Here is a 12,636-nt window from a genome sequence, read left to right as displayed (position 1 = left end):
CCGTCGCCTCCACCATAAGCCTGACAACCTGCCGCCGTCGAGCCGCGCCTCCACCAACCTGTGCAAATCATGCAGAGGAAGGAAGAAGAAGAAGAGAGAGGAAGGAAGGAAGAAGAAGAGGAAGGAAGAAGAAGAGGAGTTGTGAAAAAGCTTCGTCGGAGAGGATCTGTTTCGCCGAAGAAAGGGGAAGAAGAAGAAGAAGGTAGGTGTGAAAAAAAAAAACACGTGTCAAAGGATGGTTGGGTGCGCATGTGCTAGGTGGTGCGGCTGTTGCACCTAAGAATTTCTCTTATCGGTATCAAAGAGTGTTAGACACACGACAAGTCACCAGCTTACGCGCCGGTGTATTTCAGTATTTCTCATGCACATCTGTTCAATCTACGTTGCACCGGCACAGACACTCACATGGTGCAACATGGCAAACAACTAATATATTTATATATTTTTAATACATAAAAGAAATATTGAAAATATGAAATATCATTAACTTATTGGCCCAGCATAAACTTAAAGCACAAAAACCCTTCACTCTTCTTCTTGGCGTTCCAGCTCTAGCGCTTGTCCAACTAATGACGTAAACTAGCTACTTATGATACTAAACACCCCATAATTCTTCTCCATTAAAAATTCCCACAATCCAAAAAATTCAAAACTTTTACTCAAACATATATAAAACTTCAAAAACATCAACCCCCATTTTCTCTCTCAATTCACCTCTTCCCAAAATCCCATTTCTCTCTGCTTCACCTCTTTTTTTCTTCTCCAGTCCTCCCTCCCAGTAGAAGCAGCAAAAAGAAGAGAAGCTCTATTTTTTTTAGTTTTATTTTCTTTATTTTTCATTTTTCATTTTTTGATAAATATTTTATTTTTCTAAAAGTAACAATTGATGATGTGGTGTGTCGGAGGGTGACATAGCGTGTCGGATACGTGTCAGGTAGTGTCGGCGTGTCAGACACTCCACTGGTATGAAGTGTCGGTGCAACATACGCTCAATCAATTAGTCTTTCATTCTCCTAATTAATTAGAAGAATTCATAGGCTTGTGTGATCTAGAGTAAAAAATATTTAATCCTTTTATTTAATAATAAATTGAATCAAAACAAGTCAAAATAGTCCAGTATCATTTAATCTAGTCCCTTTCGTAAGTTTCGTAAGTGAGAGGTTGTGAGTTTGATTCACAATAAACGAGTTGTAGCATTTGACTTGTCCGATTAAATCAAGACTGGTTGCACAATTGAGCCGCAGTTGATGTTAGGAAAAATTGTTTGGGCAAATTGTTTTATCGAAAAAGAATTATTTTATCAAATCTTACTGCCCTAGTCTGAGCATTTTAAGCTCGAGCCAAGTTCAATTCGGATTCAAAAGGAACAATCAAATCAACCTCAATATTGGCTAGTAACATGATGATTATGGAAACTAGCTCATGATTATGAACTCACGATACATTCATCTCACAAGCTCAGGGTATATGTTGTAGTCCATTAATCATAACTTTTACTTGTTGATTTTAACCTGATGATTATGGAAACATTCCCAGGAGATGATCATATTTATGAACTAATTTGGTGACGAGGAAATGGGCAGGTAGAACATCGTCTAAACAAATGCTGCTGAACTGATAGTCTGATGCCTCCTTTTCGCTTCGCCACCAGCAAAATGCCAGTAATGTAACATAAATCGGGGAACATGAAGACAAGAAGGAGAAAACATACGATCCTGAAGAGTAAACTAGATAATCTAGAGAAGCTTGAAGATAAGTCGGAATGTCCAGAAGGCTGTATTGGCGTCTCGATCTCTTATGATTCCAAGGGATTCCATATATATAGAAGAGAGGCCAAAGAACAGGAAAAGATGTAAAGTGAGAGTGAGACCAATGAATAGTGATCTAAAACACAGCATTACGAGTTTCCTTCACTAATTGGTTTGATCTGAGTCACAATTATATCAAGTAGGCATACGCAAACTTTTTATCCATGAAACAGAAAAGTACAGTCAAAGCTGAGATGTTAAAGAGCAAGTCTCGTTGATATTATTCTGAGCTGAGTAAATGTCCGAAAAGTTCTTACAATTGTGATCCTGACATAAGTAAGAACACTCTTATGACTCGAAATAGTCTGCAACGTACCATTCCTTTGTCCTCAAACTTCAGCTAGAGTATCCATCTACAGCAGATTTTTAGGCAATTCTTTTGTTTTTCCCTTACTATATATGCTAGATAAGACTGATCCATACCTCCAGTGAGGGGTTTCCGATGTCTCCATTTTCTTTTCTTTCCACTCTTTCTAGAAATAACTACAATTCCATTATCAAGCATTTGCATCATAGTTTAGATGATTTAATCTCAAAGGTGCATAAAGGAGGAAGAGTAAAAAATAAAAATAAATGGTACACCATGATAAATTAACAAAGTTGATGTCATGAGACCCATAAGGAAACGGCAGTACAGAAAAGACTAAAAGAAAGAAAATAAGGCCAGAAGAGCAAAGCACAGCAGCGGCAATTATACAATTCATTTATACCAAGTATTGATTACCATAACCATCATTAAGTTTTGTGGCTTTGGTCTGATAGAGTGTATTTGTTTTGCATACCAAACTGATAATTCTAGTGAAGGAATAACTAAAGACAATGCTTACAATGATTGAAATCCATTCAAAGGGTGATTAGAATGAATATACAAGCTAAAGTATATGACGTCATGCTAAGAAATAAAAAGCTCGACACAAAAATAAATCCTGAAGTTCAAACCTCTCTACCATCAGAATATTTCATAGTTTACAAAAATAAAAGGATAATGAGTTGCTGAGATCAACATATATGCTTACGATGGCTACAAAGTTCTAGTGTAAAGTTAACCATTTTCCAATCAAAGTACTTGTGAAGTTTACGTATAAAAAAATGTGAATCTAAACACCTCTATTGTGATGGGACTCAATTCAACTGTTCATATACATATCTTACTATTCAAGAAAGAAGAAAACAACCAAAAACTTTCGCCTTAGGGCACCATGACCTATTGGACTAATCTGAAAAGCCACATAACTTTTTAATACCTCTTGGTTGAAAGAGCAACAGACAGACTATAGTATCATGCAAAATGACCTTTTCAGTATTAGATAGACTTGTTTAACCAAAAGGAACACCACATATCATACCAAAATCTAATTCATACGGAAAACCTACAGTTCTGAACTTCTGATATTGATATCCCTCTCTTGCATTCACATCTACACAATCCAGTTGCTGCAAGCACATAAAAAGACATTGTAGAAAAGCTACATGTGAAATTGTAAAGAATCCATCAATTATGAAGTTTATGTATGCATTCACAATAGCATGCGTTCTCTCTGTTGGTGAGCCATGGTGCATCAGAACCGTAATGAAAAAAACTAAGAGAGAGGGAGATATGCTTCTATTCAACTACTTTTCTTCACTACACATGGCATTGTAATCTCTTAAAATTATTGTGGCGAATTATTAAAGAAACAAACTAGGAGGCGGTAATTCTTAAATGCGCTCATTCATGCATTTCATCAAACATCTCGCATGCACCACGAAATGAATAACACGTTAAGAAAATATGAACAGCTACATTACCAGGCTAATCTCATTTCCATGAAACAAAATGGGGGATTATATATGAACCCACCAATGCTTGCAGTTCAATATTAAGAAGCACACAAACACACACATCCTAGCCGTAGCAGCTACTGATCCACAGAAGTTGAAAGAAGTAGAGGAATGTAGGTACGTAGAGGACAATAAGGTAATTTACCATGAGGAAATAGTCGGTTTGCTGTTGGAAGAGCGTCGCATGGTGAGAAAAAATGAAGCAACTGCTCGATGTCAATGACACTCCACCCCCAACATCTGTATCTTCATGCTAAAAAAAACCCAGAGTCTATGAAGTAAAACTGTAACTACCGTGGATGTTTAATTGCGTTGGGGCCCGCGGCAGCATCTGCTTTCCTTAATTACCATTTTAGGTAATTAATTTTAGGTAGAAGAGTATACCTAGCTAAAATTACTGTTTACACACAAAGGTAATTACCTTTTTTACAGAACACAAGGAAGAAGTGGCGGATCTAGGATCCGAAACCTATCTAGGTTAGTTTTAGGAGTGAACAATTTTTTATTTTTTATTATTTTTTTTTTGAGTTTGAAACCCATAATTAATCATTTTATTTTTACATACGTTAAATTCAATTTCCATTCTGAATCCGCTCATGTATACACAAGAGGAATAAATAAGTAATGCAGTTTATAGCCCAAAAGTCCTATGCCTTATCTTTCAATGAACTAAAGAAAAGAAAAAAGAGAACGGGATACAAGTATACAATCTGATAGTAGATGAATACATGATTATTATAACCAAATTCTCCCATCACACCCTTTATATTCCCAAATTCTCAATGCTTCTCCTAATCCCACTACCATTTAATCGTACATGAATACAAGATTAAAGCCACAACCCCTCCGCTCCCAAATTCCCAATTCGAGAATAACAGACAAATTGAAAACCCCAATTGGGGTTAACAGAAAATGTTAAAGTATATAAAGAGTCTGTTAAAAATGCTCTTAAGGCTCAGTTTAAATCTTTAGGTTTATCACATTTACTATTTTGTTATTATGCTTCTAATGAAAATATCCCTGGTTTATAGGTTTATGCTTAGAGTTTGAATTATTCATAGATCACTTACCATGTTTTTAGGTTATGCAAAACTTAGGTTGTTAGAGCACCTCCAACAGCTTCCCTAAAATTTCTCTAAAATAGGAAAACAAAAGTTAAAATCTCTAAAAAAAAATTATGCTCTAACTCCAATATATAGCTTCTCTATTTTGAAGATTTCGGCATTTATTACAACTATAAAATATGCTACATCATTATTAATTATAAAAAAAAATTATATATTTGTAACAATAAAATATTTTATATTTTGTAAACTTCTCGTTGGACACGTGAAAATTTAATTTTTGGGAAGAAAGACTTTGCTGCAAATTTGGGGAATGAATCATTCTCTTTCTTCTCTATCCTCATTTTAGGGAATGAGATAGGGAAACTGTTGGACTTAAAAAAAACTCAATATTCTCCAAAATTGAGAAAATCAAGAAAATGAGGAATCTGTTAGAGATGCTCTTAGTTTGATTCTTGTTTCTTTGTAAGGCTGGTATAAAGCCATCATTTCAATATTCAATGAAATAAGCTTCAATCTCTAATACATACTTCATAAACCCTAACCTAAATTTATCATATTTAATCGTTCTATGTCTGAAGACGCTAGCATTCAACCTAAAGATGAGGTGAACTGTTTGTTTTTTTTTTTCTTCTCTTTTTTTCTTTGTTGACGCTTTTGTCTATCCATTTACTCATTATTTTCCATGTCGATTTTGTATATAAATTCTCATAGACAACTATACCGTATTTATAAAACAACACATAAATCAGTTCAAAAAACTTAGAATCATGGAGTAATGGAGAAGAGAATGTTGGTTGAACAAAGTAGAATTGAGAAATGTGTTTTTTTTTTTTTTTGAAAGAAAAGAAATGTGTATTTTAAGTATTGTAAATGAGTGAACAAAATATTAATTGAAAAAATGGTATTTTAGGTATAGTAAATGAGTGAACAAAGTAGACTTACAATTAAAAATATATAAATGGGGTTTAAAGAGAATGTGAGGTGAGCAAAATAGTCTGTACGGTGGTCAATTCAAGACCATATCTTGCATCTATATAACCTGTGATGTCTTTCTATATTTCCCTCCTCTCCATTCCATATAACTTGGAACAAAAAAGAAATAACTAAAGAAAGGAAGCATATCTCTGCAAGCAATCAAATTTTCAATGAAATTATTGACCTTTTTTTACCATCTACAGTGATCACATAGATCAAGTAATGAGTAGATCTCCATAAGCACAACGAGTGTGATCGATGTTAACTCATTACAAATTGTTTATAGGCAGAAAAGTTTAGAATTGATAATCCAAATGGACTAATCTTGTGCACCATCAGATCACACGCCCTAGATTTCTTTCCTGACCATTCACAATCATGTGTTAAGACGTTTTTGCAAGTTATCACAGCATATTGCTCTATGTGAATTGCAACTTTTAAAGCAATTGCAACACAGAAGGCCAAATATAAGACTACTGGATGCCCACAGCTTTGTATCATTTCAAACACAAGCCAAAGAAGGGAAGCGGTCTACAACCTACACCATCAAAGCTAAGGAGGCAAACTGTTCAATGTAGAAAATGGGACTTAAACGGGTACTCCAATGACACTAGTGGAATAGATAGTGTCATATCTTCATGCCCAACATATGAACAGCAGATAATTTCATTTTGAAAAAAAAAAGAAAAAAAAAGAATGGGAGAACAACGTACAGAATGAGAAATATATACTGCAGAGAACCCTTGTACTGAAATTGAAGCCTCAAGTTTCTTTTGTTTCCTCTATCAATCAGTCTTTTAGTTCTGAAAAGTAAATGTAGCTCAGATTCTTTATCATTTCAGGTATACCAATTAAAGGGAGAAGCAATTCTTCATGCCTGACCTCTCAATAAACTAAAATAAGAAGAAAACAAAAATAAGAGACAACAAAAATGTAGAACACAGAATAAGAAACTGAGATTAAAGAAATTAGCACCATACTGTATTTTGATGTCAACATTCAAAATCAGAGAGGACACCACAAAATCCCATTGTAACCTATTCCTAATGAATTTCTACTTCAGTGACACAACATTCACAACAATGGAAAATACAAACAAAACCTCTCATGACATAGAATCCTACATTTCCCACTCTGATTAGCTGCTCCATCTCTGAAACACCCAAATTCCAAAGCGGTTTGCACAAAATCCATATATCAAACCATCAGCCCTTCAACTTGGAAAGGACAATGTTCATGATCCCTCTTATTATAGCTTTTGGTCTTCCCTTTAAAACCTCCCTCATAGCCTTTGCATTCGGCACAAACCCCTTGCTTACCATCACCTCCACCAACTCTTTGCACTCCTCCTCGGATCCTTTGTCACCCTTCTTTGCAAAGCTCTCTACCACAGCAATGTAGGTAGCAGCATTGGGCCTCATCCCCTTTTTCATCATTTCAAGCAAGCACTTTTTGGCATCTCCAGAGAAGAGGGGATCAGCAGTGAGTCCCTTGATTAAAACTGTGTAAGTGTAGGAGTTGGGGGCAACACCCGCAGCTAACATTCCCCAGTAGGCCTTCAGAGCACCCTTGACCTTGCCAAACTTGAGGAAGGATTCAATGACCAAGGTGTGGTGTACGACGGAGGGCTCTGTGAGTGAGTGTTGAATTGTGTCTTCATTGACACTTCCATCCATTAGCAAAGCACTATGCATATTCAATGAAAAGTCAAAGATTTTCCACGCTGAATTGCACAAATTCAGGACATACTTTTTCACATCCTTGTCAATAGTATTGTTTTGGACAAGATCAGTATACATGCGGATTACCTACATCCGATTTGTGAGGTGGCCTTCTTTGTAAGGAAAATTGTAGTGGTCAAGGCTGAGCCCCTTGGCTTGTACCTGTTCAAGGAACTTATTAGGCTCCCCTCTGGCTCTTGCCAGGCAATGAGAGTGATAAGATTCATGTAAGGTTGAGAATGGGGCTTCATACCCTATCCAACATTTCAAGGAAATACTTCTTGGCATATCCGACATAATCCAAATTGGAATGGTCTAGTGCAAATCCACAGATGAGTAAAGCATAAGTGTAGGTGGTGGGGGTGACACCAGAGGCTATCATCTGCTGGTAGACCTTGTGAGCATCCTTGATGTGGCGATTGTCGACGTAGGTTGAAATGACCATGGTGAAGACAACCACTTGAGGCAGAGTGACCTGACCGGAGAGTGGCTTAAAGAGCTCTCTTGCTTCATCAAGGAAGCCGAAATCTACCATAGAACAGAATATTTGAATCGCTTTTGCATTAAGGGCGTCGTAGTCCCTAATATTGTCGAAAAAATTTCTCGAATTCTTGTCCTCACAGTCTTTGGTCATATCTTCAAAAATGTTCATTAAATGTTTCTTGCAGTCTTCCACATAAGAATTGGGGGGACTAGTCATCTTCAGTTGGGTATCAGCCATTGATTTGAGTCTTCGATTCCTTCTAGTTTAGTCCAAGCAGAAATTAAATTCGAAACAACAAAAATCAGAGCTCGAATGTAGAAAAGGAAAGCGACCCAACTCAGTGAAACTCGGATTGAGTACTTAAGAACCAACAAGAGACCATAAAAATCAGAACTTGATTACAAATAGTGAAATGAAGTTAGGTTTCCCATTCAGCAAAGACATTACCATGTTAGGGTTTCGAAAGATAAGCGAAGACAATTAGAGTTTAGAAGAAGAGAAGCGAACTCACCTTTCACTACAAGAACGATTCCAAGTGTATTGCAATTTCCAAGTTCACCGGAAATGGAAGAGAGACAGAGTTTCAGAGCCGAAGAAGAGGAGGAGTTTGATTAACCCTTTTTCTCTGGCGCCACAACATTGCAAGCGACAGGTGTGCAGTTTGGGTGAAATGTAAAATAGTCAATAGAAAATGGATTACAAAACATTAGAATTATCGACGGTGGATGAAGTATCCACACTGTTTCCCTCCTAGTGCTACTGTCACCGTCAATGACATCTATAAGCCAATTAGGACCTATCCCCTAACCATAAAAAACACCCCTCAAAACGGGCTAGATACTTCGCAATTGAATGTGCAACACCATTAGCAGTTCTAGGCACAAAAGATAGAGGAGATGTACTAAACTGAGAAACCAATTGTCTAACATTTGCAAACAACACACCCACATCCGCAAAACACTATTCATCAAAATTAATCATTAGTCATCGATTCGATAATACAACAACTAGATCAATCCAAGAATCAATTACTATTTACATTCTAGAAAAAAGAATCTTTTTATTGACATTTGCATTGTTATTGACCAACATTTGTGCAAAGTGGTTTGCATGTGTATGAGCCTCACCTTTGTATTGGTCTGGACTAATCTGTGAGTTGAGGATTACCTATGTTTTGATCGGGTTAGTTGGGCTTCACATGAGACCCACGTCTAACCCGGACTAACTCCATTGGTGAATGGTGTTTTTTGATCCATTTTTCAATCCAACCCCCAAATCGAACCACTACAGCATTTGCGCTTACATTACATATGCTCAATTAGTGTGTTTGTAGGAGCACAGTAAAGAGTAACAAATATTTGATCCTTTATCAAATAAAATAAAAAACAAATATGCTTAACTAGTAACATGATGATTCTTAGAGCATGTTTACCCATAGAGAAAAATTCAACCCAAGTTGAATGCCACATAAGAATCTCACCCAAATGAAGAAAACCCACTTTCCACCCATAAAATGGGCTATCTCATTTTCCAACCCAGGTTGAATTGTTGGGGAGAGAAGTGACTCAAGTTAGATGAGAAATCCAGCCCAGTTTGCTTTGTGACACCTCAGCCGAGCCCACTTGCCCTTCTTCACGTGGTGTGCCTCCCACAAACAGACGGGCTTGGAGTTGGCGTTTCACGCACGAACCAACAACAGCATTTCTTCACGCGCGTGTATTCTCCTTTTTGTTGTGACGTGCGAGCTTCCTACCCCCTGACACGCGTCATGCCACTGAAGCTGCTCACTTTCATTTTGAATGCAACGATCAAAAGATCTGAACCGTTGCTGGAGCAATCTAACTGCTGCAATTAGCTAGCCGTTGGTTTTTTTTTTTTTGTAATCTGACCGTTAAGAAAAAAGTTTATAACGGTAAGAAAAAAAATATAAAAAAAATTTCTATAATCCCTTATAAATACCCATCACAATTTTACACATTCCACACCAATTTCTCTAACACATCAAAATTCCTAGTTTCCAAATTTCGTAGTTTTCACCTTCTAGGTTTTACCTTTGTTTCAACCATGGCTGGAGTTAACACAACTTTGCCGAGATGGAGTCCGGAGGAAGACTCCAATTGTGCAAGTCGTGGAGGTTTATTAGCCAACATTCAAGAAAGGGTAAAGATCAAAAAAAGGCCGAGCTATGGGATAATGTCCGCAAACACTACTTCGAAAATTTACCGAAGATGAATCCAAGCACTATGTCGCCAGGGCCTAGAAAAGATTATTGGCTAGCAAAACAAAAGGCGATAGCGGAGACACAAGCAAATTTGTCGGGATCTTTTCCTGGAGGATATCCCCAAACACATTTTCTCGGTGGATATCCTCAAACACCTTATCCATGTGGATGTTACCAAAAGCCTTTTCCCGGTTACTATTATCCCCAACCACCTTCCACCGATGAATCCACAAACCCCATCAATGGCAATGATCCTTCAACACCAATTTTTTTTGTAATGAAGATAATAATCTCGATAATTAGATAGTTATTAGGAAATTTCAAATTATTGTAATTTCTTTTTTTCCTAGGCTTGGCTTGTCAATTAAATGTCATAGAATAAAAAAATTAATTTCTTTAAGTCATATTGTTTAATTACTATTTATTTACAACTAAAATCATTATTCACACTTAAAAACCATTTTTTCAATTCAATAAACAGTCACTGCCACGTGACAACAATCTCACATTTCAAACGGGTGAAAACTGCTGCCTAGTCACAGTGACCCAGAGTGACCTGGGTCACTATGTTCATTCTAACCCAATGGAGAACTTGTTCTTAGGTGGCCATGAACTCATGACACATTCATCTCACAAGCTCAGGGTATCTGTTGTAGTTCTAGTGACTCGACTCTCTGAATCCAACCAAGAACTATGGTCACCGACCTTCCAGCTACTAAAGATTCTATTTTGTTCTAGATTAACCCTTTGTCTCTGGAATTATAAAAAACTTAAACATCTTGTCCAAGTCCTTCCCATGATAAACCCATCTCTATTGGAACACTTACCAAAATCTATTGGAACATTCCCCAATATCTCCCAACCTATTCCTCAATCATTACCAAAATCCTTGATGCTTTGATGTCTCAGTGCATATGGCGCACAAGTGACAGTGCTTGGCTAGAGGTAAATAGCTGCTCCATATACACCGAAAAATATAAACCAAACTAATCAAATATGCATTTGACAAAATTAATACTTTCTACAGAACATGTAAATAAATTGCACAAAACCTCACCTGCATGTCATTGAACTGGATGTCATGAGCAGATACTACTACTCCAACAAGACCATATTTTCCTGAAATATGAGGTACATTTCACTAAAATACGATGTACATTTCTCTAGATTTACAATGTTCCCAGGATCATGCTCCAAAGAATCATGATACCCATGATATAAATCTAATGCTCTTACTATTTGAAACTGTTGTATCTTCTCAATCTACATGGAATTGGTTGTATAAATATACTCAGAGAGAGAGAGAGAGAGAGCTTCAGAAGCAGATAATTCCATGTGGCCAGAAATTTGACAAAAAATAGCAATAATCAATATTGTAGAAAGCCACAATAAAAGAAACAGAAAATAAAAGAATTAGCACCACAGAGTACTTTGAATGTCAACATGAATAAACAGAGAGAACATCAAATACTGAAACCCTATCTTATATGATTAGAACTTCTTTTTTTTTAAAAAAAAAAACTTTTTAATTAATAACTCACACACCCTATATATGTCAATAAGGTTTGAACCCATAACCTCAAAGCTGTCAGTTAAACACCTTAACCAACAAAGCCACAGCTCATCGACATATGATTAGAACATCAGTTTAAGGATTAATACTACAATGTTTCATTCAAATTGATATAGAACTAGACCAAAATCCCTAACTGAAACCCAATCCAACATGATTTTCCAGTCTTACTAGCTCCATATATGATAGCACCTCATCCTGAAGCTTCTAACATAACCTCAAGCAAAGGATCTGCCCTTCAATGTCACATTGAAAAATGATAGAGAATAGTACAAAACCCGGTCCTACATGATTTTCTACTCTCACTCTATATGAAACTGCCTAATATAGCATAACCTCAATGAAGCACCTCAATGAAGCAAAGAATCAGCCTCTCAATTGGGAAAGAACAACATTCTTGATCCTTCAAATAACAGAGGGCGGTCTGCCCTTTAAAACCTCCCTCATAGCCTTTGCATTCGGCACAAACCCCTTGCTTGTCATCACCTCCACCAACTCTTTGCACTCCTCCTCAAATCCCTTGTCACCCTGCTTTGCAAACACAAGCAAAAGAAGGGAAGGGGTCTACAACCTACACCACCAAGGCTCCCTAAGGGCAAACTGTACAATGTAGAAGATATGGGACTTAAACTGGTACTCCAATGACACTAGCGGAATAGACAGAGTCATATCTTCATGCCCAAACATGTGAATAGGAAATAATTTCATTTGACTAAAAATAAAAAAATGGGAGAACAACAAAATAAGGTATACATACTGCAGAGATATACCAATTAAAGAGAGAAGCAATTCTTCATGCCTCACCTTTCAAGCAAAGTAAGATAAGAAGAAGAAAACAAAAATAAGAGACAACAAAAAATGCAGAACACAGAATAATAAACTGAGATTAAAGCAATTAGCACCACAATATACTTTGATGTCAACATTCATAACCAGAGAGGACACCACAAAATCCCACATTGTAAC

At 36.7% G+C, this 12,636-nt stretch overlaps 2 protein-coding genes across 2 annotated transcripts; both read right to left on the bottom strand.

Annotated features, from left to right (window-relative positions):
- Positions 1-6,876: 6,876 nt before the first annotated feature.
- Positions 6,877-7,470, bottom strand: LOC101309741 (pentatricopeptide repeat-containing protein At5g65560-like). The gene has a single exon (XM_004301319.1). The coding sequence runs from the start codon at positions 7,468-7,470 to the stop codon at positions 6,877-6,879; it is 594 nt and encodes a 197-aa protein (XP_004301367.1).
- A 169-nt stretch (positions 7,471-7,639) lies between these two features.
- LOC101309456 (pentatricopeptide repeat-containing protein At5g42310, mitochondrial-like) lies at positions 7,640-8,113 on the bottom strand. Its single transcript, XM_004301318.1, has one exon. It carries the CDS (start codon positions 8,111-8,113, stop codon positions 7,640-7,642), a length of 474 nt encoding a protein of 157 aa, XP_004301366.1.
- Between the last annotated feature and the right edge of the window lie 4,523 nt (positions 8,114-12,636).

This window comes from Fragaria vesca, linkage group LG5, assembly GCF_000184155.1.
Source record: "Fragaria vesca subsp. vesca linkage group LG5, FraVesHawaii_1.0, whole genome shotgun sequence".
Taxonomy (NCBI): domain Eukaryota; kingdom Viridiplantae; phylum Streptophyta; class Magnoliopsida; order Rosales; family Rosaceae; genus Fragaria; species Fragaria vesca.
This window is presented reverse-complemented; position numbering and strand designations above follow the sequence as displayed.